The following is a 24967-nucleotide window of genomic DNA, read 5'->3' as shown; positions in this document are numbered from 1 at the left end:
TTTTATGTCAGCTAGGCATTGTTTTATTTTAAGCCTTTTAAATAAAAAACAAATTTAACGTGGAAAACGTTTCTTTTCTTACCTTTGTTATTTTGCAGTTCCGTTAGTGGTTTTCTTTTTGAGCGCCACGAAAAGAATGTTTTCATACTACCTGTGAGACCACTGATTCATAGCGTAAATTGCAGATCAAAAAAGCTTTTTTGAAGATTAAGGTTTTGCTATATGATTAATCTTGAAAAGACTCTTATTCTTGTACATAATGATTCTACCACTTATTGTTATAGAGGATACAAATCATTTTAAGTTACAATGGTGGCAATTAGCAAAATACGCACTATTAAAGTTCCACCCAAAACTTTTCTCAAAGATGCAGTTTTACATATTTCTCACATCGACTAAGCTGAGAGAAAATTAAAATACTGCATTAAAAAACCTGGAAATCAAAATTAAGCCTAATTGCCTTTAAAATCAAAATTAGTCTTTTTGTCAGTTGTTTTTTCTTTGACTAAGTTAAAAGAACTCAAGTCATATCCTCATAGGATTCATAACCAAGAAACGTTTGAAAACATAGAAACCCCTTCGGAAAGATACCATCAAAACGAAGTGCACAAAGCCAAGAATACTTATTAACACAAAGAAAAGTGAAACACCAACTTCCAAAAGCTTTAAATAGTTTAAACTTTGAACTTGGTGCATAATGGGTATCAGGGTTTTAACGCTAGAAACTTTTCCAAATCGGTCAAATTGACTGTAGAAATACACTTGTCAGTTTGACGATGGTATCAGAGCGCCTATTTTGATCTCTACTCTCGGTATCGACAGTTTCTGATGGTAGCAAAAATCAAGGTTAGTTGTTTTAACTGTTACTTAATGTGGTCATTACTTAAAAGTATCTCTATATTAGTTTTTCTGCAATCTTTGAAGTTCATTAGCAGAACATTTTTAAGAGAAAATTAATCATTTAAAGAGTTGCACTGACCTCTCTTTTCAAGGATTATTGGTAAAAAATGTCAACACTGTGCTAATTTTGGAAAACCGGTGGCCGCCGTATTGGCTGACAGGGTGTTTATAGACAACCAAAAACTGAGAAATTTATCCAACAATTTAAGTAAAATGAGCAATGAAACATATTCTGAAGCTATGATTGACCAATTTAAAACACTATTCCGTAAGCGGACAAATCCACTGAAGTTTGTTTATCAACTAGTGCAACGAAGGTCTATCCGTGGTCGGACCATATTTAACCGCATCTGGCCATGCCTCGCGGGCCATGGCCATGCCTCAACGGCCTGTGGGACTTGATATGAATCTATCACAACCGAACTACTGATTTATAAACCAATCACACTTTCATTACCAATTATGATAAAAACTGTCAGCTAAATTTCTCATTTTTTTCTTTGTCGGCTAAACGCCCCGTCAGTCAATTTTCCTAGCACCCAGGAAAATCATGTGTTTTTTCTGTACTCTTCTATAAAACAATGCAAAATAATACACTTCAGGAAGGCTTGTAGAACTCGTGCAGTAAAGATTGCATAATAGACCATGTGAATTTAGTCTATATAACATAGTAAACTATATCAAAAACCTTAGTAAAACCAGAAAGTTTCCTTCGCTTCTTTGACACACATAGAGCTGTACTTTAAATAAATTGTGAGAACGTGTTTCAACTGTTTTGCGTTCGCAACTATGTAACAGATCTCAACTATTATGATGTAATTATCCCATGAATACTATTTTTAGATCACGAACTCAAACTCAAACTCAAACTTTGACTTAAATAGAGCGATAGGCCAAATTTTCACATTTTATATTTGGTAATTCAAAGTAACGCGGTCACCGATTATTGAGTTTTGAATACAAAAAGTAGTCTTTTTTCAAAGTCAATTATCCTTGAATAGTGTTTTTAGATCACAAACTCGAACACAAACTCAAAACTTCAATTCTTACGTAGAGTGATCTACCAAGCATCACCATTTTAATATACTTGCTTATCGAAATCCATACTGCATATTGTTGAGTTTTGAATACTAAAAAAGAAGTCCTTTTAAAAAAAGTCAATTATGCTTGGAGACTACTTTTAGATCACAAACTCGAACTCGAACTCAATGGTTCAACTTTTTATGTAAAGTGGTCGGCCATGTTTCACATTTTTAATATACTTGCTTATCCAAAGCCATACCGTCTCCGGTTGTTGAGTTTCGAACACTAAAAAACAAGAATTTTGTCTCAAATTCCTTAAAAAGTACATCTCTGGAACCATTTGGTGTCCATTTAGTGTAAGCAGACTTTAAAAACAAACAAATTTGTTAACCTAAACCCCTAAATTTAAGGTTTTTGTTTGCGCTCTCAAATCCCACAAGACTGTTCCACTCAATTTTGCTAAGAAACGTTTGATGAGGTTAATTTAATTTTCATTTTCCTTAGATAAACAAGGATTAATTGAAATTCAATAAAATTATGAAGAAGTTAATACAAAAAAAATTTAAAGAATCATGTAGCGTTAAACTTTCGATGAAATGCAAGTTCACAATTACAGTCTTAGCTGTGAACAAATCCTGAGCCCAAGCTAAGGTTAATATGAAACTTAACTAATACATTGTTTTTGTCAAGCAGTCCCAGCAGTTTTCAGTCTATGCAAAATTTTGAAACCGAAGGATTTAGAAGAAGTTGTGTTATATCTGACAATTGAAATAACGAATGACTCTGAATAAACATATGAAAACAACTATATACAGTGAAACCTCAGTTTTTTGGATAATGTAGGTACGTTTTAAAGCATTTGACTCCATTTAGGTACACACTAGATTTTTTTTGAAACAAACATATGTCTATGATGTTGATAATTTAAATAGACATAGTGTAGCGCCATTGTGAAGCACTCAATGTTTAAGCTATACAATCCTTTAATAAGAATGTTGAAAAAATTTAATTTTCATATCTTTCAATTAATTGTAAATGGAATCAGACGTCATACACTGATTAAACAAAAAAACTCAGCTTTTGAACAAAAAACTTTTGACTGATCCGTCATAAGCAACAAAAGTACACAAAAAAGTTGCACTTCAAAAAAACATGCAATAAACTTATTTGAAGTTCTAAAAACTAGACTTTTTCGCTAAACAGATTATACCCTACATTATTTTTATTAATTAAATACCACCTCATATATTATCTTATGATTTTTTTAATTGTTAATTCAGAAAATTAACTTTCAGTTGAAAATGCTGAGTTAATGTATGTAACAATGAATTTAAGAGTTTTTCATATCTTTGAAAAACTTTCAAACACTTGATTATTTTTTGAAAATTTTGGCGGATAAAGTCTGTTGATCTGCGTCAGTCAGGACACGTTACCTTTAAGTAGATAACAGCTTCTGTTGGTTATGTTAAGCGGATGTCTAGAGAAATGAATTGTTTTCGTTTTTAAGAAAAAAACACATTGTTGTAGATAGTTGGTAGAACAAGTAATATTGGAAGGTAAAAAAGTAGGTTGTAGTGGTAGGTATAAGTAGTTATAGTAGTGAGTAATAGTATCTAGTAGTAGTTGTAGGTAGTACTAGCAGGTAGCAGTAGTAGGTACTTATTGTAGATAGTATTTGCAGGTTGTAGTAGTAGGAAGTAGCAGTAGTAGGCAGCAGTAGTGTTGTGTTCGATTCCGAAATGTTCTCCAGGCTTCTTAGCCCAATTATGTTATATAGACCCTGCTCTTTTCAAATTCTATTGGATTTACCTCTTTCCGATGATCTATCAGATATCGTTACGGTTATGTTATTTTAAAACGTCAACAGAGCAATGAGTCATCCAAAATATTAACACTGGGTTACGGAATGCACAGTAACTTTGATTCAAGAAAGAACAATAATGAACTCATTTGATTTTGTTGGCTTGAGGTGCTCTGGTATTTTACTTCCAGTGTTCAATAATTGAGTGTATTGAGTATGTTGGAACCATTTACTGAAGAAGCTATTCGCTTTTGTTTAAGATTTCAGTCCCAGCACGCATTATCCATTAGTGTTATTGCCAATACGTAAACAGGACTTTTACACTATTGGAGCTGTTTCTAGCAACCCCTGCAGATACAGAGGTTGTGTTCCTTGTTGCTTAATTGATCAAGTGGCTAATAAACTTTTGAAAAAATAGCTATTTCTTTTTAGTTCCAGTGCAAACTACTCTTCTTGTACATCATTACACTTTTTGTCTGGTTCAAGCTCTTGATGAATTCCTATCATTCTACTTTATTTAACTAAAAAGTTCAGCTGCTCCCGCATATCATAGTTTTACCAACAACTTTTTCGGTTTACAGAAATTATTCATTTTACTTAGCTCAGTTTATTGTTTATCTCTCAACAATTTATCTCAAACCCATTTTTCCTGAAATTAATCCTGCTCAATCCTAAAAGTATAGCTGATCAAGTGTGGAAAGTTCTTTGTTTTCAAATAAGCATGCTCAGAACATCAAAAAAATGTTTTTGTCTACTGTGTTTCAACTTTTGTTTCTTTTTCTTGCCAAGGATTAAAAGACAAAAGCATGAATTTAATTTTTTTTCTGTAAAGAACCTTGATAGTTTTTTAATATAGTAGCTAGATAGGTGTAGAAAATTCAACAATTTTCAAAAAAGCATGCTCAGAACATCAAAAAAATGTTGTCGTCTTCGGTTGTAACATTTTGCTTGCCAATGTTTGAAGGACAAAATCGTGATTTTTGACTACGCGGAAGGTCAAAATCTGTTTGTAAGATATAATATTGTTGGATCGTAGAAACGAATAACAACATTCTTCTAAGCAATTCAATTGCCCTCCTCCAGGGAATTCTCTCTTTCTCTCTCTTGTCAGACTTGCATGCATATAAATACATAAATACATAAACACATTCAGACATATATAATTACATTCCACTGTAAACCTATAGAGAAACATACACATATAAAATCGAAAATGCCTTGACATAAACACACATTTAGAATTTCTACAGACAAATATACATTCCAGCTTATACTCATACAAACATATTACTAAACTTAAGCACTGTTATACTTACTTATGAACAAATATACTTTCACGATTATATACATGAATACGCATAATTTATACATAACGTTTTCATTCTTTGATTTCTTTCAATTGCTCATTCATGCATGAAAATTTTTTGAACACATGCATGCAAACATACCTAGTTGTTTAGATAGAAATATACATAGTTACAAATGCATACAAAAAAATAAAGACATGCTTTCCACATTTGCAATAGTATTGTCATTAAAAACTGCTTTTGACTGCTCTTTGACTTATTTCAGACCATTCCAGAATTGAGTTGTTCCGTTCCTACTTGGTTGAACAAAAATAGGTCCATAAAAATCACTTTTGAGTGCTCTTTCATAGCGCAAAATCCATTTCAAACCATTTTAGGACTTTGAAAATTTTTGAAAAATTTTCGAAAAAAAAATTTGAAAATTTCGTAGGTTTCAACCCCCATACTGCATAGGTGAAAAAGTGAAGTCAACATAAAATCACTTTTGAGTGCTCTTTCATAGCGCAAAATCCATTTCAGACAATTTTAGGACTCCAAAAAATTTTGAAAATTTTTTTCAAAAAATTCGAAATTTTTATATGTTTTGACCCCCATACTTCATAGGTGAAAAAAAGTGAAGTCAACAAAAAATCACTTTTGAGTGCTCTTTCATAGCGCAAAATCCATTTCAGACAATTTTAGGACTCTGAAAAACTTTGAAAAATTTTTGAAAAAATTTTTGAAAATTTTTCTCAATCGCGCACAAAACATGAATTCAAAACCACCAAAACCCAATTCCCAAGTTTCAATTTACATGAACCATCAAAATGAAATGGAAATAGCTGAAAAGTATAGTAATTTGCCTTACACTCCGAAAAAATTACAAGATTTCACTTTTTCAGAGAAAAAATTTCTTGTAGGGGGGGGGGGGGTCCGGACCCCCCCCCCCCCCCCCTACAAGCACTAGGCAACTTACTATACTACTGTCAATGGGGATTTTTGTTGAAAAATAAATTGCTGGCGAATCTGAGGAACTGTAGGAACTCGTTCACACCACCAAACTCGTACTCCACTTTCTCCTTGTCTCTTTCAAAGAATTCTACGATTGGACGCCAGAACACAGGAAACCACTCTGCCGCATTCACGTCCTGAACAGGACTAACATAAATTTCAAAATTCTCAATTTCAACGATTTTAACTCATTTCATCCCGCAAACTTTCCGCCACAAACCGCACAATTTTTAATTTTGATTTGAAATCACTGAAATCTTACCCGAACCGTACGTACCTTTTAATCTGAATGCGAATTGAACCAATTGTAAAAGGAACTAAAAGTGGGGTGGAATGATAGAGTGGTGAAATAATTGGGTTAAATGGTAGGGGTGGCACTAATATGGGCAAAAAGAGCGACACCATTGTTAACTTACCTTAAAACTTGTTTGGTTGTTCTTTTGCTTAATCCATTGTTTAATTTTGTATTTGCTTAGTTTCTGTTATGATTCTAAAGCCAAGCGAATTATTCAAAAGTAAGCAATGTTCTCAGCAATAGTTAACCGAAAATGCTCTAAGTTGTACTATTACAGCCATAACGGCCTCGCTTTTTTTAAGGAACGCCCCCTCCCCAGCGGAAATAAGTCCCAAATTTGTTTTAGATTGCGATATGGGCAAAAGCAGTTATAATAGAATAGCACCGCAGAAATCTGCGTTTAGAATGTTTCTCCATTAAAGTGGTTGAGATTGATGTGTTACCTTATTTTCTGCTATAAATATGTATAGTTTGCAGACCCAGTTGCCCACAATGACACTGCCTACAATGTCGAGAGTGTAGTGGTTGTGGGCAAACAGGATCAGGGTCGCTATCGTCACTCCTACCAAAAGGTTCAACTTGTGAGCTACCCACCACCTAAAACAAAATCCAAACTTTTTTAATTTACAAAAACCAAAGGATGCTCAAAATGTAACGGATAACACAGGCTGAAGTCCATATTTAAAATCAGCCATGATTAGACGATGATTAGTCATGATCTGACAATGTTCAGTCATGATCAGATGATGATTATCAGTCACGGTCCGAGGCAATGCATTCATAATCAAATGATAATGATGAATGTTCATGATTACGATAATCAGCCATAACCAGACAAAAAGCAGTCACGACCTGAGGATAAACATTCAAGATCGAATGATCAGATGACCATAACCGACTAACGTCGGAAGAATTCCTCTCGAACGACTAGTGTGAGCACGAATCTATTGCAGCTTGATTCACCCGGAGTGACTAAATTCACTAGAGGTGTTACCGAGTAAATTGAATTGAATAAGATATATCACTAGATAGAGAATTTTTGTGCGTATTATATCAAAACTTTCGCTTAGATTTTCCGTTCTAAATGCAACATACGTTTTATTTCTGAGAAATACAAAGGCCGATTTCCCACTAAGAATAACTTCCAAAATGGCTCAAAACTGATCGCTTAGCCTAACAAATTCGGTTTTTTGAACGGATTAGTTTAAATTGGTGACCTAGACTAAGACCTGCTAACAAAGTTAACTAGATTTGCCAAGGCATTCTGAAGTGCTTTTGCCTTAATACGTTGTTGAATACAGTTGTTTTTCTTGCTAAAACGTTGCTTTATACAATTATGAATTGTACCTTCGAAAGTCTGATTTTATCAGCTTTATTATTGGTGCCGCTTATCCAATACAATTTTCATGCGTGGGGCTCTTCAGTATAAACTAATCCTTGCTCTCGTGTTTATTCAAATTTAAAACACCGCTGGATTGAGTGAGCACTTCTGAAATGACTCAGATTTAAAACATCGCCGGATTGAATCACCGCTTTTGAAATGATTCAGATTTAAAACACCGCTGGATTGATTTACAGCTTTGAATTTATTCAGATTAATAATACCACTGAATTGATTGATCGCTGTTAAAACGATTTTTCTTTCTATTATTCAAACAAAATCCATTTTCAGACGTAATTTAACTCTATATTTACCCATTACCCCTGAAACGACAGTTACACACTCAGATTGGAACTAAATTGGATTCAGACTGGCTAGACGGGCAAATTGTAATTGGACCAACAAAATAACAGACCTTCCAGAAAACAAAGGAATGCATGAAAAAACTACAAGAAGGACAAGGTGGCTGCAAGTTGATGAAAACACTTCAAAAAAAAGCTCAGTGATCACAATCAGTTCGATGTTGCTCGTTTAACGCAAGACACAACACCTGACGGGAACAAACCATTCACAACCAGAGGGAGGTTTTGATTCTTTCAGATAGCCAAAAACTGTAAGACTAATCCAAACTCTTATAAACTTTATTTTCTTTTGATTCTCTAAAGTTGATTACCTTATTCGGCAAATCTAGTAACCCCACTATATTTTTGGTTTCATTTCCTATAATCTGATTTTTTGAATAACGGTCACCGATAACCCACCCCATTCACTTTTTTATTGAAAAACCAATTTGTTGAAAATCCAATTTGAAAATTTTTGGTCAAAATTTTGGAATTGACCAAATCGGGCTAAATACTAGTTGGAACGGGTAAAGTCTTATACGAAATAAACTCAGCGAAGCAAAAAAAAGTTTGAAAAAGTTGACCAAATTCGATAAAATTTTGCAAAAAAAATTATATAAAGCGTTGGTAGATGGCGGATCGAGAATTCCTATAAAAAAGGGTAGAATTAAGAGTTTGGTCAAGATTTTCAAATTTTGAAAAAAAAAAGAATCAGATAACTGATTTTTTTTTAGAAATAAGCGCTTATTCTTTAACTCGTGAAAATCGTGCTTTTAACATCAAGGTTCGGAGTTTGAGCAAAGCTCACATCAGTTATGTTGTAAAAACGTTATATGGTTTTTATATTAGCTGCTAGCCCACTGCATCACGCCATAAAAACTTTGCCTCAAGCGTTACAAGACCATTATAAAAAAGGAATTTTTGCATTACCGGGTCTGAGTTTTAATCCTAACGATTTGAAAGTCCGAAAAACCGCGCAATTTCAATTGAGTCACTTCTTCCGTGATAAAGGAGGCTAGTTATATGGCATGATGTGGTGAACAATTCATTGTCCCGTCATCGCAGTAACAACAATAAGCCTTTAACACCTTCGCAGCTTATTGAAGTGCTTGAAAAGTATCAGGAGCGCATAGAAGCTATAGTGTATTGCCCCAGAGAGGGAACTCCTGATATCTACGATCAGCTCAAGCGTAGTACTCTAGTTACCATCCATTTAGTGAAAGACATTGTGTCTAGACGTAAACAGAAAGATCCTAGTTTACTTAAAGAGTACATAGCATTACACCAAAGGCCTGCGCTTGAGCTGAAAACACTCACTATAGTCTTAGCTCATAAGAACAACCTCCGGTCCTTGATAACACGCTCCCGACCGAAGAAACTTTCAAAGCGCCGTCGTAAAACGCTTCGCACCCGTCATGCGTTCGAGGAGGCGGAACTAACACAAATCTTTGATAAACTGAATGTCACTTAGTCTTGTGCTGTTGTGGGAGTCTACCCGCTGACTGGCGGTGTGACTTAGTTAACTCACGAGTTAAGGGTTAGTTTTTGGTTGGTTCTCTCCGATAGCGCTTTACTAAACGTTTCGCTCTCCCCATTTTTTGAGTTATTCACTACCGTCCGTTTTCCGCAGGTTATCTGGTTTCATTTTTCCGTTTCCGTCCTTTTTGTTTTCGTGTCACCTTGTTTCTTTCTATCCCCCGTTTATTTGTTGTATGATGTAGTATGTTGAGTTTTGCTGTAGTAAAATTTCTTTCTGCTAGTATGCTGGTTTGTTGTTTAGTCTCGTTCCTTGCTAGGGTGTGACTTAAGTTCATTCTGGAGTTACGGCTGGTTTGTTTCGTGACTTTCACCGCACTTGTTTGCTAGCAATTTGTTATAGCTTTATTAATTTTTCTAGTATGCACTTTTGTTGTCTGGGTATGGTTGTTTGCTAGGGTGTGACTTAAGTTTGTTCTGGAGTTACGGCTTGTAAATTTCCTGACCTTTTCGACTTTTGGTTATACTACATCGTTGCCGTAAATTGTTTCATCTTTGATGTTTTGATGCCGTCGATAAAGCCCCATAATGTTTTGTGCTTGTTTACCTGGCAGTAGCTCCTCTCCTTCTTTCTAGGGTGTGACTTGAGTTTATTCTGGAGTTACGGCTAGTTTGTTTGGTTGAGTTTGTTGCCGTGGTCTGCTAGCATTGATCTTCCCGCCTCCTCGCTTGTGGTTTACCGTCTCCCTCCCGTGCTAACCCGGCTTTCCGTCCCGTCGCGCGCTACCCGTTCGACGTTCCCGTCTCCTCCGTACCGTTTTCCCGTTACGTCGCGCCCCATCCGCCCGACGTTTCCGCCCCGCCCGTGCCGTTTTTCCCGTTTCGTCGCGCGCCATCCGCCCGACGTTTCCGCCCCGCCCGTGCCAGTTTCCCGCTTCGTCGAGCGCTTTTCGCCCGACGCTCCCGTTTGACCGTCCGGTTCCCCGTTGCGTCGTGCGTTAATCGTTAGGCGTCTCTTCCCGCCCGTCCCGTCTCCCGTTTTGCCCTTTTTCGCGCTTCCTGCGCACCGTTCTTTCCTTCTTTCGCCGGGTACTATTGTACTCGACGAACATCTTTGCTCTTTGGCGGTTTGCTAGGCAAACCGTCACACTAGGGTTCGGTATAACCCATTTGTGTTGTGCTGTTGCATGTCTGTGTACTTTATATTAGTACCAAATTCAACTTGTGGTTCCTGTTTTTCTTAAGATCATGACAACTTTGCAGGACAAATTTAACAAACTCTATAGTGCGAGGACAAAATTAGAGGCTGAACTAAATAATATTTATGGTGAAATTAACAATGCTGTGGATAAGCAAGACAGGAAAGTTAAGATCGAACGTCTGATTGTGAAGTGCAAAGATGCTTTTACTAGAGTAGTTGATAAGAATGAAGAGCTCTTTGATCTGGCACAAAAGACTGAAGATCCAGATGCTGCCGGTAAGAACCTTGAAAAATGGTTAGAGACTGTAACAAAGAAAACTGATGAGTTCATTGCTGCTGCTCGAGGGTATATCAATTCGGTCCATGACAAAGAGACAGCAGAGCTGTGTACCCCTAACCATTCAAGATTAGGTTCACATATAACTTCGTCAAACAGATCAAGTCAGCGTCAACGAGACTTAGAACTATCAAGACTCAAAAGGGAGGAACTTGAGAAACAACATGAGGCAAAGCTTCGCATTGCTAGACAGCGTCTTGAAATTGAAAAACAAAAGAAATTGCGGGATTTGGACATTGAGCAGCTTGAGGAGGATCATCGCAAGGAAGTAGCTGCTGCAGCCCTTGAGGAAATTGAGTTGATGACAAGATCATCAGCAGACGGGTCTGGTACAGGCAAAATGAGTGGGCTCATTACGGAAAGAAGTTCAGTCAAGAGCAAGAAACTTGTTCAAGATTGGGTTAATTCGTCACAGGCCGGGAACATGGCAGATGTTGCAAACGAACCGAGTTTGCACTTTTCTGGTTCCATCGCCCAATCCAACCAAGCAATTGTTCAACGACATTCTTCAACTCAACTTCCAAACTCACACTCCAATTTCAATACACATTTCAATGTCAAGTTGAGGCCAACATCAACCTCCCTGTCCATGAGCCGCAAAAACCAAGTAGTAGAACGAACCAATGTAACCAATGATGCACATGTTGCAAACAATATCATGCAAGAGCAGCAACAGCCTCAATACACGCCTCCATCACCCCCAGTAAACTTTAGTATGCCAACTCAACTAAACGCCCCAAACACAGCCCGACAACTGTCTCAAGCAACAATGCACTTCGATGGTTTACAATTAGATCATCAATCCCCGCGCAGATCGAGCATGCCGGGACAGTTGAATTTAGTCAGCCCTCCACGTTCACCACTTTTAAATACACTCGTTAATGCTCCGCTAGCACTTAATCCGCAACAAGCACACATAAATGTACCAGCCCCCCCATCCCCCGTTCTAAACCCCGCACCACCGCATTTCCCGTTAATCCCACCAGCATTCCGCTTTTCTCCTTCGCCGCCACAAGCACTCCCACTGCACGCCACTAACCCCGTGGCGAATAATGTCAATCTGTTACCCCATTCTCCGCCTGCACCAATCATTTCCTCTGCAAACGTTTTTGTACCTCAATTAATTCATCGACCACCCCCACAAAAGAGGTTTCAGCCACAAAATTTTGTCCCTATAACCCACGCACCTCCTGCTCCCCCGGATCCAAATGTCTGGAATTTTCCGGCAGCAGTCCCATCTAATGCAGTACCACTTGTACGTACATCTGCAAACTTATACACCGCGCAACCGGCCCCGTTAATCAACCCTCATATCACTACATCGCTCCGCGCCTCTCATGCACACGCAGCAGCAGGCGCTCAAAATTACGTAGCATCAGACTTCATGCAAGCGAATCCATTTAGTTCTTCCACAGGTACCGCCCCCACCTTTGCACCTTTGTCATTCCGATTATTCCGCACAACGTATGGAGCTACCGTTCCGAACCCGTTGTGTTGGGGTGGCCCGCCGCATCCCACACCTTCGGCTCCTTCTTTGGACTCTGCGGATTTGATAAAGCAGTTGGCGGACGCAATTACTAGTAAGAAGAGCAATCCACTGCCCGAGTGGAAGTTGTCATAGTACAATGGTGATCCCCTGCAGTGGAACGAATGGTTCGGACAATTTAAAAGCGCAATAGACGCACAGTCCTTGACTGATGATGTCAAGTTAACATACTTAAAAACTCTTGTGACTGGAAAAGCTAAAACCGCCATCGCTGAGTTCGCATACTGTGGTGTAATGTATAAGGATGCACTTAGGACACTCGAACGTAAATTTGGCCAACCACAGGCAGTAGTCAGTGCACACTTAGAAAAACTCAGCTCTTTTCCTCCATTAAAGATGCACAATAGTGATAACATCATAAACTATTCTGCAACAATTTCAAGTCTTGTTGGGGTCTTTAAATCACTTTCATATGACGCAGACCTTAAGAGCGCCTCACTTCTCAACACGGCTGTGCAAAGTTGCCTCCCAATCTAAAAGAGTCTTGGTCACTCTTCACAGTGAAGAAACATTGGGTTAAGCCCACACTACTTGACTTCAACGATTGGTTGAAGGAGAAGGCGGAGACACATGATTTAATGAAATAAACTTCATCGAAAGCAAGAACTGAGGATAACACCAACTCAGTTGTAAAGACCAAAGTAGCCTCAAGAACTTTTGCTGTTAATACGCAATCTAAGGGCACTCAGAGACCAGCCTCAACATCGGCAACGCCTTCAACCCCTCGCTGCATTGTGTGTAAAGGTAACCACCGCATCTGGGAGTGTAGGGTATTTAAAGAAAAGTCTCCCACTCAGCGAGCAAAGGTAGTGGCGGAAGCAAAACTGTGTTTCTCATGTTTGAGAGAAAAGCATATGTTTAGGCAATGCCCAAATCCTAGAAAATGCAGGAAAGACGGTTGCAACAGCTCCCATAATACACTTATTCATGGAGCTGAGAGGGTTTATCCATCAAAATCCCCTTCAAACAACAACAATAGTAATTCTAATGCTGGCGCAAGTCAAAGTAAACTTTCTAGTGTCCAATCATCGAGTAAGACCACTACTTTGTCATCTGTGAGTAATGTGAAAGGCCTCCTTCAGGTGACTGAATTACAGTTGAAGAGCTCTTCTGGTAAAGATACCACGGCTTTAGTTTTGTGCGATACCGCTTGCAGTAACTCTTCGGTGTCCAATGATCTTGCAAACAGACTTGGTTTGCACGGTACAGCATAGAAACTAATAGTCAAGGGTATAAATACCGAGGAGATTGTAGACACTAAGTTTGTTGAACTAATTATAACACCACGCGACAACCAAGCATTTGAACCATTTAAGATAAGCCCTTACGTAAAGGAAGATTTGAATGTAGGCGCCGATATCATCAACATTAAAGCACTTCAGGAAACATAACCGCACCTAGCAGTTCTAGACCCAGTTACATTGCTATGGAAACATCGAGATGATACTTGGACAGGATGTGTATCATGCCATCCGCCCGTTAGAGTACTTCGCTGCCGACGAGAAGTCCTCGCCCTTCGCTGTTCGCTTGCCCATAGGTTGGGTTCTAAGCGGCCCTCTACCGTCGTCTTCAGGTTTAGTCTCGACTTGTTTCAAAGCTAATATGGAGCAGGATTTTGAACTCGCTAGTCAGGTAAAATCTTGGTACGACATGGAGTCGTACGGCGCACTTGAGCAAGTAGACCCACAATCCGCCTCGGATGCACGTGCGCATGAAATTCTTGAAAACACCACCGTGCATAATGGAAAAAGGTACGATGTCGGAATGCTATGGGCTGAAGATAACATCGAACTGCCCAACAATTATTTCTCAGCGCTTGTTCAATTGAAGTCTTTGGAAAAGCGGCTCACGAAAGATGAGACATTAAGGGAAAAGTACTCGAATACCATCAAAGAGGACTTAGACAAAGGCTACGTAGTAAGAGTCAAAGATGCTCATAAGGTGGAAAGTCGCTCGGAACGAGAGTGGTACCTACCACACCATCCGGTTGTTAACCCGAACAAGCCGGGCAAGGTTCGTAGGGTACTAAACGGAGCAGCAAAATTCCATGGCGCATCTCTTAATAAGTCATTACTCACCGAACCTGACCTACTGCAAAACCTATTCTATGTACTCCTACGGTTCAGACAACATCCATTTACCGTATCCGCCGACATCGAGGGAATGTTCCTCCAAGTTGGAGTGTTACCATGTGATCAACCATCATTGCGCTTTTTGTGGCGGGAGGACCCCACATCAAATGTAGTGGTACACCAGTATACGCGCCACATCTTTGGGGCAAAAGATTTGCCCACCTGTGCCAACTACGCACTTCAACGCACGGCAAGTGATAATGCTAAGGAGTACCCAGAAGCTGCGAAAGTCGTCCTTGAGAACTTCTACATGGACGATTACTTAGACTCAGTGGAATCCCCCGAGAGGGCCCTCATTAGGTTGAAGGAATCGGTACATCTTCTCCTTCTAGGTGGGTTCAAGCTTACTAAGTTTGTAAGCAATGTACCAGATCTGGCTGACCGAGTTGATGGGTCTGCTCAATCCACTGAACCGAAGGTCATCGTTTCATCCAAGGAGGAATCAATGCACGTGCTTGGGCTTAAGTGAGATCACAACACTGATACTCTGGTTGTGAGTAGGGGTACTAACAGCACCATCACGAAAAGTTTAACACAGCGCTTGGTCTTAAGTCTTGTGTCAAAGGTCTACGACCCAATTGGTCTTGTCGCACCGTTGACTGTTGGTGCTCGGTTAATCTTGAAAGACATTTGGCGTGTCAATGGACAAAGTTGGGATGACGAGTTACCTAAAGACACAGTTGATAGATTCCTTGCCTGGTGTATTGAACTGCCGCGGTTAGCTGAGATCACTATACCGAGAAGCTACTTTTCAGGACCATTCCAACATCTGGAACTCCACATGCTTGGTGATAGCTCGCAAGACGTATTCAGTGCAGTTGGATTTCTTAGGGCTCAAGTAACTTGCACCTCCGGGGAGATTATAACAGAACTGGCATTTGTCCTGGGCAAGGCCCGTGTTGCGCCTATGAAGGTAATGACAGTTCCTAAGTTGGAATTACAAGCCGCTCTCCTCGCAGCCCGTTTAAAAAGGGAAATCTGTTGAGCATTGACGATTACTGTGGACAAAGTCTTCATGTGGACAGATAGTACCATCGTCTTGCAGTGGATAAACTCAACAAACAAACACCCCATCTTCATTGCAAATCGTGTTAGTGAAATCCTGGAGAACACCAGCGTTGACCAATGGAACCACGTCGCCACTTTTGATAATCCGGCAGATGCTGGCACGCGTGGTATGTCCGCTGAAGTTTTGCAATCAAGTAGCTGGGTGAGGGGTCCTGACTTCTTGAGAACTAAGCAATTCCGTTTCGTACCAAATACTGACGTCGTTGATAACATCAAGCTCGGCGTTGTAACTAAGGAACAAGATGATGACTCCTCCATCTCTTCTCTAGCCGCATCCGCAACCAAGCCCCCTAAGGAACGAAGCACTAATCTAATCCCATTTGATAGGTTCAGTTCTTATCAAAAACTACTACGTGTCACCGCATATGTGCTCCGTCTTTTACCATCTCATGAAAGTTACCGTACCGTAGACTGCAGCATAGCCGACCCTGTTAAGCTTGACGAAGCCGAGCGTCATCTCCAGTACTTAATTCAAGGAGAGTCCTTTAATACTGAAAGAAAGGATCTTCTTGACAACAAATCCGTTAAGAAGAGCAGCCGCATTGCTCATTTTACTCCGTTTATTGGACCTCATGGTCTCATCCGTTCCTCTGGTCGACTCCGATGGCTAGTGGAACTTGACTTTGACACTAAGCATCCTATCCTGCTGGATGCGCGTCATACCTTTGTTGAACTGTTTCTGCGGCATACTCATTTGAAGAACCATCATCAGGGCATCGATTACTTAAGGTCAAAGGTACAAGAACGTTATGCCATCCTAAAACTATGTTCCACACTGCGTTCTATCAAATCAAGCTGCGTCTTGTGTAGAAAGTTCCGTGCAGCAACCATTCAACCTATCATGTCAGACCTCCCAAAGGAGAGACTCGCATACCAGTCTCCTCCCTTCACCAACACCGGGGTTGATTACTTCGGCCCATTCTACGTCACAGTTCGTCGGACTACCGAGAAGAGGTGGGGATTTCTCTTCACTTGTCTCACTACCCGTGCTGTCCATGTTGAAGTTGTCCCGTCCAAGGACACTTGTTCCTGTTTAATGGGAGTGGAGCGGTTCGTCTCCCGTCGGGGCACTCCTGCTATGATTTGGTCGGATAATGGTACGAACTTCATTGGAGCTCCGTGAATGTGTGGAAAAATGGATTACGCTTAACATCGCTGCCAAACTTGCACATAAGGGCATTAAGTGGAGGTTCAATCCACCCAGTGCGCCACACCAAGGTGGCATCTGGGAGAGGTTAGTTCGTAGTTTTAAAAGAGTACTGTACACTATCCTCGGTACACGTCGCCTCACAGATGAGGTGTTGAACACTACTTTTTGTCTGGTCGAATACGCACTAAACTCACGTCCCTTAACGCCCGTAAGCGCCGACCCGTCCGACCTAGGCGCAATAACACCTAATCATTTCTACTCGGTAACCAAGCAACCAGAATTCCGTCCATCGTTGGCGTCGACGAGTTTGATCATCGTAAGCGGTACGCCCGTGCACAGTCATACGCCAATGCAATTTGGGCCGTTGGCTCAAGGAGTATGTACCTACGCTGAACCGTAGATCTAAGTGGCAGACGCCTGCCGAGCAGCACCTCAAAGTCGGTGATTTAGTTTGGATCGTTGAAGAAGGCAACCCTAGGGGTTACTATCCAACTGCTCGGATTGAAGAACTTCGGTACGGCTCCGACAGCGTCGCCCGCTCCGCCGTCTTACGCATGTCATCCGGATCGCTCGTCCGCCCACTCGTTAAGCTTGTACCAATCCTCCCAACATTTTCTTCCGGGCCGGAGGATGTTACCGAGTAAATTGAATTGAATAAGTTATATCACTAGATAGAGAATTTTTGTGCGTATTATATCAAAACTTTCGCTTAGATTTTCCGTTCTAAATGCAACATACGTATTATTTCTGAGAAATACAAAGGCCGATTTCCCACTAAGAATAACTTCCAAAATGGCTCAAAACTGATCGCATAGCCTAACAAATTCGGTTTTTTGAACGGATTAGTTTAAATTGGTGACCTAGACTAAGACCTGCTAACAAAGTTAACTAGATTTGCCAAGGCATTCTGAAGTGCTTTTGCCTTAATACGTTGTTGAATACAGTTGTTTTTCTTGCTAAAACGTTGTTTATACAATTATGAATTGAACCTTCGAAAGGCTGATTTTATCAGCTTTAAAAGGGGCTTCAGATGACGTCATTAGGGATTATTATATACAACTGTAACCACAAATAAAATTTAAAGTGAAAAAAATTACACCAATTCTTGCGCACTTTTTATTTGAGTTTTGGTTGGTAGTAAACTGCCGCCACTTGAGTTCGGCTGCTGACACCTGTGAATCCAATGGAAATTTTGATCACACAAAACGCAAAAGTCAAGGGTGTAAAAGTAACTCGAAAAGTCAAAACGGCACGCAAAAAAAATGCGTAAAAAACATAACCGGTAGAATACCGGAAATGACTCAAAAAGTCATGCAATAAAAACTGTTAAATAAGCGTACTTTTTTCAGAAATATCGAAAAACAAATTAAAAAAGCAACATATTGCGAGAAACAACCAAATTTTAGCTAGGAATGTGGTTAGGTGTGGGCGGGGTGGGCGGTAGTTAGTAGGTGAAAAGGTTCAATAGGCGTAGGGGGTAGGTGGGGCAGGGTAGATTGTTTGAGGAGGTAGATTTGTTGGGATGGGGTTAGGCATGTTGGGTGGTGGAGGGGTGTGGTAAGGTTGGTGGGGGTGTAAGCAGGGGGTAGATAGGTTAATCTTACCACCAGGATTCGCTTTGAATGTTACCAGCAGTTCCCAATAGTATTCATTATGAACTAAGCTACTGTTGAAGTCAAATATTCGAACAAAAAGAAGTCAAAATTTAAGTCATGAACAAACGTGCTTCTATAAAAGCTTGCTCAATACTAATACTCTTCGAGTCGTAAAAAGACCAAAACGTTTACAATAATTGCTTCAAACTTTGTTCGAGACCAATTGATCAGTCATGATCGCAGGCGATAATCAGCGATGATCAGACCATAATCAGTTATTATCGGGCGGCAATCAGTCACAATGACCCTATTTAAAGCATGATCACCATAGATTTAAACTCCGACCCCTAACTTGCACAATTCTTGCACGCTTATCTTCCAAGATGCAAGATCCACATGATTGTCGCGCAAAAGTCGACAAGATCTGTCAAGATAACCTTCGGTAATAGACTAGGCTAGACGATAATTTGCCATGATCAATCGACAGCGTTGTCATCGCAATTCATTGTTATGGCCATACCTCGATCGTTAGACCATTGAATGAATTCTAATCGAAGCTACCAAATACCAATTTGATGCCCTTCTTTTGTGGATTCAATTAGTTTTAATTGTTTGGAAACGTTTTAAAGTGCAAAGTCGACTAAAATTACATCAGGTTTAAAAATTATCAAAGAATTTGGAATTACATCTTTTGTATTTATTTAGTCTCTTCCTATACACGTCTAATTTTTGAACAACAATTCAGCTTGACCATTGATTTGTTGTGGCTAATTGGATTGATCATTTTGTATAATTTTCTTTTTTAGTCTACAAAATTTAATTTCAAACTTTATAACCATAACAAAAAGTATGGTTGAAAATTTACATTTTAAGAATCACTTTATAAACAAATAAAGAGTTTGGTCTTTATACTGATAGTAGAAATAAGTTTTTACAATTGGAACACGTTCTTTGTTATGAACTGGCCATAATTTTGCTATGATTCCCTTGGCTGAGTTGGATATTCAATATCAATATGGAATTGGAGAAACTAACTTTGCTGGCATGTAGTGTGCAAGATGGTGGTAGATAATAGTTGCCATGAGAGCATGTCCACTGAAGAAGTAATTTCCACACATGTGACCACCGAAGATTGATAGACCTAAATTTGAGATAGGATTGCACAGACATTCCTGCTGATCTGAATTGTTCCTCTGAACAATATTGTAATTTTGCCAATTTTTATTTCAAAAAAGGATTTCAAAAAAATTGTGGGAGCTTCTCAAATTCTACTCTCTGAACTATTCGTCGTTTTTTCTTAAAGAGAAATGTAGAATATTTAAGGTTTTAGATGCTACTGAAAACTTGATGCAGCATTTTGAGCCAATCGCGGACGACAGAATAATTTTTTGAATTTAAATTCTATGGATTCAAAATAATGATGTCTCTACAAGCCCTCTTGACTTCATAGTCCAATGAGAAAAAAGATGAAATGCAGAATAAATTTTTAAAATAGAGTCGAGACTAAAAATTTATTTTTTATTGTCCGATATTTTTTTCAAAATCAAGCCTAAAATTCCATGCAAAAAATCATTAAACTTTCATTAAACTTACACATTGTGATGAAATCTGGAACTAAAATTGTGAAATAAGTAACAAGGATTCATATTTTTAATTAAGGACCTGCACAAAAAGAGACGCGTCAAACACAATCCAAGCTTTTATTTCACTGCCAAGTAAAAATTTGAACTGTGTTTTATTTGAACAAAACAAAAAATAATCGGAAATTTTTGTCAATCGTTTCAATGAGAACGTTTTTTTTATCGAAAATGACAGCAGTGTAGGGGAATTTAGCATTAAACTGTTAAAATACACTGTGTATAAATTTCGTCTTTAAAAATCTCTATAAACAGAAAAGTTGCCCCAATGACCAACCTTGGGAATTAAATATTTAGAAAAAAGAAAAAAGCGTGACGACAGTCAAATATTTTCTCTAAGTGTCAAATAGTGTTCTCAAGATTCATGAGTAATGGTTAATATGAATTAGAGCTCTAAATTGGTGGCGAAAGATGAAACAAATTTAAAAAAATTGCAGTGGAAGTCTTGAATTAATATCCAAAGAATAGAATGAAAAATTACGAAGTTCTTTCCAAACCAGCTGACCAATTGAACATTATGAGCCAAAGAGACAGAAATTGTTTTTAAAAAATTGAAGAAAATAAAATCTATTGGCATTTAAATTGTAGATTTTTCTTTTGTGTGCTTATCATTGTGTTGATTGCGATTGTTTTTTAAAATTAGAGCAAAAAATTCCGAACAGAAACTAGCCGTCTAAAAGAAATCGTCACTGAAAAATAAGAAGCAGCAGAGGCAGGCAGAAACAACAAATAATATTTTTAAAAAACGAATCAGCAGTAAGTACTAAATTGCTACCAAAATTGACATTGTGACCCCATGCCACTCTCAAAAACCACAAAAATTTTTATTGGCATCTAATAGTTGAAAAATTGAAAAAAACTAATTCAAAAAATTGATAATTTTTTAACTGTTTTTTTAAGTGTTTATTTCCAATACAAATATCTCAGGAAACAGACATGAAAAAAACATAGAAAAGACATGAAAAAATAGTTTGCGGAAGACCCTTAACAACGTGAATTGAAAATCATTTAACGAAACAGTCAAATGACTGCTAAAAATCAAGAAAAACTGAATTATTTGGGTACCAAAACTTTGAAAAAAGTGACTATGTAACTTTAAACTTCAGCGATGACTTTAAACGAGCGCGCTGTGCTACGGATGGAAGGCTAAGCTGGGGAAGGAATATGAGGTGTGGGTTGAAGTTGTAGGGCGGATTCTCAATTTCTAAAACAGCCCTTCACACCATGGAATTATGCGTACAAAACGTCTTCGGTGAATCACATACATAGAGTCTAGTCCGCGGAAAGTTCTACGAGAACTTAATGCCCTGTGAGATCGAAAATGCTCCGTTTTGAGGACGAAAAGTCAAAAGGGTGAGAGCAAAAATCGATCACGCGAGAAATTGCATAAAAAGACCACAGCACTAATATAATTGCTTCAAATTTCGTTTAAGAGCAATTACAAATTACACCAACTTCGGCGCACTTTTCACTTCACTTTTAGTAGTAAAACGCTACCATTTGAGTTCAACTGCTGACACTAGTGAATGAGAGAGAAATTTAGACCATTCAAAACGGAAGACTCAAGCGCCCAAAAGTCACACAAAGAGCCAAAGACGTCCAGTCAAAAATTTGCAAAAGAAAAGACCAAAACATTTACAAAAATTGCTTCAAACTTTGTTCGAGAGCAATTTAAAAATCTAATTTGTGATAAACATTATTTAATTTAAGCTGTTTTAGCTCAAGTCTTAGGCTCAACAGTTTTTTGAAACAAAAATAACTGATTATCGTTGAACGAATTGCTCTGGATTGACAGACGAGGTATTCTGACGCAGTCTGGGTCATACGAGAGATTAGTATGTCAATACGTTTGCTAAGGTCTTGAATGATGTTATTAAAGATTATACGTTGGGTAATATTTAAGGTTAAATTGAAGACAAATGCCGTCGTGCAGTGCGCTTAAGTTTGACGCACTAAATTAATGCTTCTTGAGTTGAGCTTAAAATTGCGAATGACAAAGCAGTTTATATCAATCAAACAATTATGAAGTCATCTTTGATAAAAAGTCATTTGAAAATTTAAAATTAATCTTGGACCTTAAACTGGGCAGTGTTAAATGATCAAAACCTAAGCGCTCCAATTTCCCAAAAAGAAACTATTTGGAATCAATGAAAAAAAACTTGATGCGCACAAATGCTTTTATTGAGAGGAAAAAGTGATTGCAAAAATATTGTCTATCAGTTTTTTCCCTGAGAAAAATTGTAAACCAAATAAATCGTTGTTCAAACGACTGTTATTTAAGCTGTGGGGACAGAATAGGTCTTAACATTAATGTAACAGTATAATAAGTTCTATTGAACTTCAACAAATTATTTAAAATAAAGAACATAACCGACTAACGTCGGACGAATTGCGCTTAAACGACGGGCGAGTGGTTTGCTTAAGTAGTAACCATCTGGTTCTCACAGATGCTTGCATTTTTTTTTGGGGGGGGGGTTCCACCGATTGGGTGGGTTAGGGTTAGGAGGGCTGGACGACCAGGGTGTCGAAACCGCCAGTTAGAGGAGGAAAGATTTGGGGTGTATTGGCGGTAAGTGTGGGAGGGGTGGGGTGACTTGGGGGGTCAAACTTTTAAACTTTTGATAATTAAGAACCGCCCTTTGCACCATAAAATTCTCTCTCTCCTCAAAACAGTTTAGATGAATCACATTCTTAGACACTGGTTAGGCGTAAGGCTCTGAGAGAACTTAATGCCCGCTGGGCGCTACCTGTTTTTCCCCTTTTTGAGAACGAAAAGTCAAATGGGTCAGACAAAAAATCGTTCGTGCGAAAAATTGCAGAAAGAGCAAAGGACTAATATAATAAGTATAACTTCGTTTGAGAGCAATTAAACAGAATTTGGATCTATTCTGTCCCCCCCCCCCCCCAGTGTTTTTTACGCCCCCAGTTACAAATTATATGTTGTTATATAGCACGTTACTATGTAAGAAAATAGCACGTGCGGCTGGGGGGCGAAAAAAATATATGCCCACTAAGCTGGGGGGGGGGGGGGGGGGGGCAAAACAGAATAGATCCCAGAATTTGAATAATCTGCACGTGGACACAGTATTGTCAGCTATGACCAGAATGTTATTTTAATTTTTGTGTTCTGATCAGTCTGCTTGAAAGTTGAGATTTGAAGCTACAGATTTCCTTGCGATGTTAAACTTAAATTGTGGAATACCTGCTGCACTCCATAGCAGTAGTATGCGTTTGATGATCTCTGCAGTGCCTGTGGCCTTGGGAGAACACTCCATAGTGTAGGTGGATCTAGGGAGCACATTAGCCCACACGCAGATTATTCTGAATATGAAGCACACAGACTGTATTGCGAGACACCGTCTGGCCAGCGCAAAGCGACGCCTTTGAAATACTATGTAGAAGATGAACCTAAAAAACATCATCACTAAAAATTTTAGAAGTATATCCTTAACATTTTAACATTTTTGTTGTTTTCATTGGTGTCCCGGGTCGAGATTTTTTTGCTGAAAATTATGTGAGAAATGCGCTGACAGCCACTGAAAATTTTTCAGTGGAAAAATCTTACATTATTATCTGCTTAATGCGCTAAATTCGGCACTTATCAGCACATTAAGCTGAAAATTACGGATGATTTTTTTGAAGCTGAAAATTACAGATGATTTTTTTGCGTAAAATTTTCTTAGCGCCTGTCGCGCTCTGTCTTTTCATGGGTCGGGCAAATTTTTTTAAATTCGTAATTATTTAAAATTTTTTGCTGCTTCTGTTTTTTGCAAAAACACCACAAAGCAAGACTAAACCCGAGGTGTGCTGCAGAACTAATGCATGTTTTTGCATTCAAAATTGACTGTATATTCTCTTTCCACTCTTTCGTCCGATGTTTTTGGGGAAAATTGGCCCTAGAAAAGAGAGTATTTTCGAAAATGGTCCTTTGAACCATTTAAATTGCCTCCTCAAGTGGTCTTCGGCTCCGCTGAACCGTACAAATGAAACCCAATGAATCTCTATGAGAGCTGCTCAAAGACTTATGGCGCATTGAAGATTTTGAAGACGGAAAGTCAAATTAAGTTGCTCAAGCGAGCGAACGAATAGGTAGGTAGGTAGTTAAGTACAGGGAAGGGTAGGAGGAGAAGCGGGGAGGGGTGTAATTATGCAAGTACGTAGGAGTGAAGGGACTGTCGCGGGATCAAAATTTTTTAAAATCAACTTTTGACGTTCCACGTGTATCACTAACAGTTTCTATTTAATTATTTTTAAGAACCCTGCTACTCTTAAAGACAATTGTTTGAAAACAGAAGTGAGCGGTCTTAAACAAAAGTAGGGTCTTACCTACTATAGACCCCATAGAAATTATTGCTCACCATTATGGAGTCGTGAAAACGTTTACACATTTACAGTTATTGCTTGAAACGGCGCTCGAGAGCAATGAATAACAGTACCTTGCTGTAAAACAAACAGCATATAGTCTTGCAAAATTTTGATTTCCAATTATTTCTGTTATAAAATTCCTACTTTTTTCTTCGGCCTTAAAACTTGAAGGGTCTGAGCAACAAAATAATGTGATCAATGCGATTGATGAGAGTGCAAGATGGTTTTAAACATTTTGAGCACAACTTGAACTCGTTCTGATTATTGGAAATGGACGATTCTGACTGGAAATGGGTCCAATTAGAAACAGTTTTATACATAATTAGAGCTATCGTTTTCATTTTAAGTCCCCTTTTCATTATAGGTAGTGTAATCTTGATCAAGCCACTGAGAAGTAGCAGTGTTAAATAAATTATTAGGTT

The 24967-nt window shown here is 38.7% G+C and overlaps 2 protein-coding genes across 6 annotated transcripts in view; one reads left to right on the top strand and one right to left on the bottom strand.

Annotated features, from left to right (window-relative positions):
- Positions 1-24967, top strand: part of LOC142339346 (uridine-cytidine kinase-like 1) — a 377161-nt gene that overhangs the window by 11387 nt on the left and 340807 nt on the right. The window lies entirely within an intron of this gene.
- LOC142339347 (phosphatidylcholine:ceramide cholinephosphotransferase 2-like) overlaps positions 1-24967 on the bottom strand; it is a 79650-nt gene that overhangs the window by 9919 nt on the left and 44764 nt on the right. For 4 of the 5 annotated variants that reach the window (XM_075389338.1, XM_075389335.1, XM_075389334.1 and 1 more), the window contains 4 exons: positions 23383-23588; positions 19579-19684; positions 6760-6913; positions 5987-6158 (listed from right to left, as the gene is read on the bottom strand). In XM_075389338.1, coding sequence (XP_075245453.1) covers positions 5997-6158; positions 6760-6913; positions 19579-19684; positions 23383-23588 — 628 coding nt within the window. In that variant the 3' untranslated portion in view covers positions 5987-5996. The remainder of the gene's footprint in view (positions 1-5986; positions 6159-6759; positions 6914-19578; positions 19685-23382; positions 23589-24967) is intronic. The other variant, XM_075389336.1, reaches the window with a different exon arrangement.

Source organism: Convolutriloba macropyga, chromosome 5, assembly GCF_964194025.1.
Source record: "Convolutriloba macropyga chromosome 5, txConMacr16.3, whole genome shotgun sequence".
NCBI classification, from domain to species: Eukaryota; Metazoa; Xenacoelomorpha; order Acoela; family Convolutidae; genus Convolutriloba; species Convolutriloba macropyga.
The sequence above is the reverse complement of the archived record's forward strand: the minus strand, read 5'-3'. Positions and strand labels throughout refer to the sequence as shown.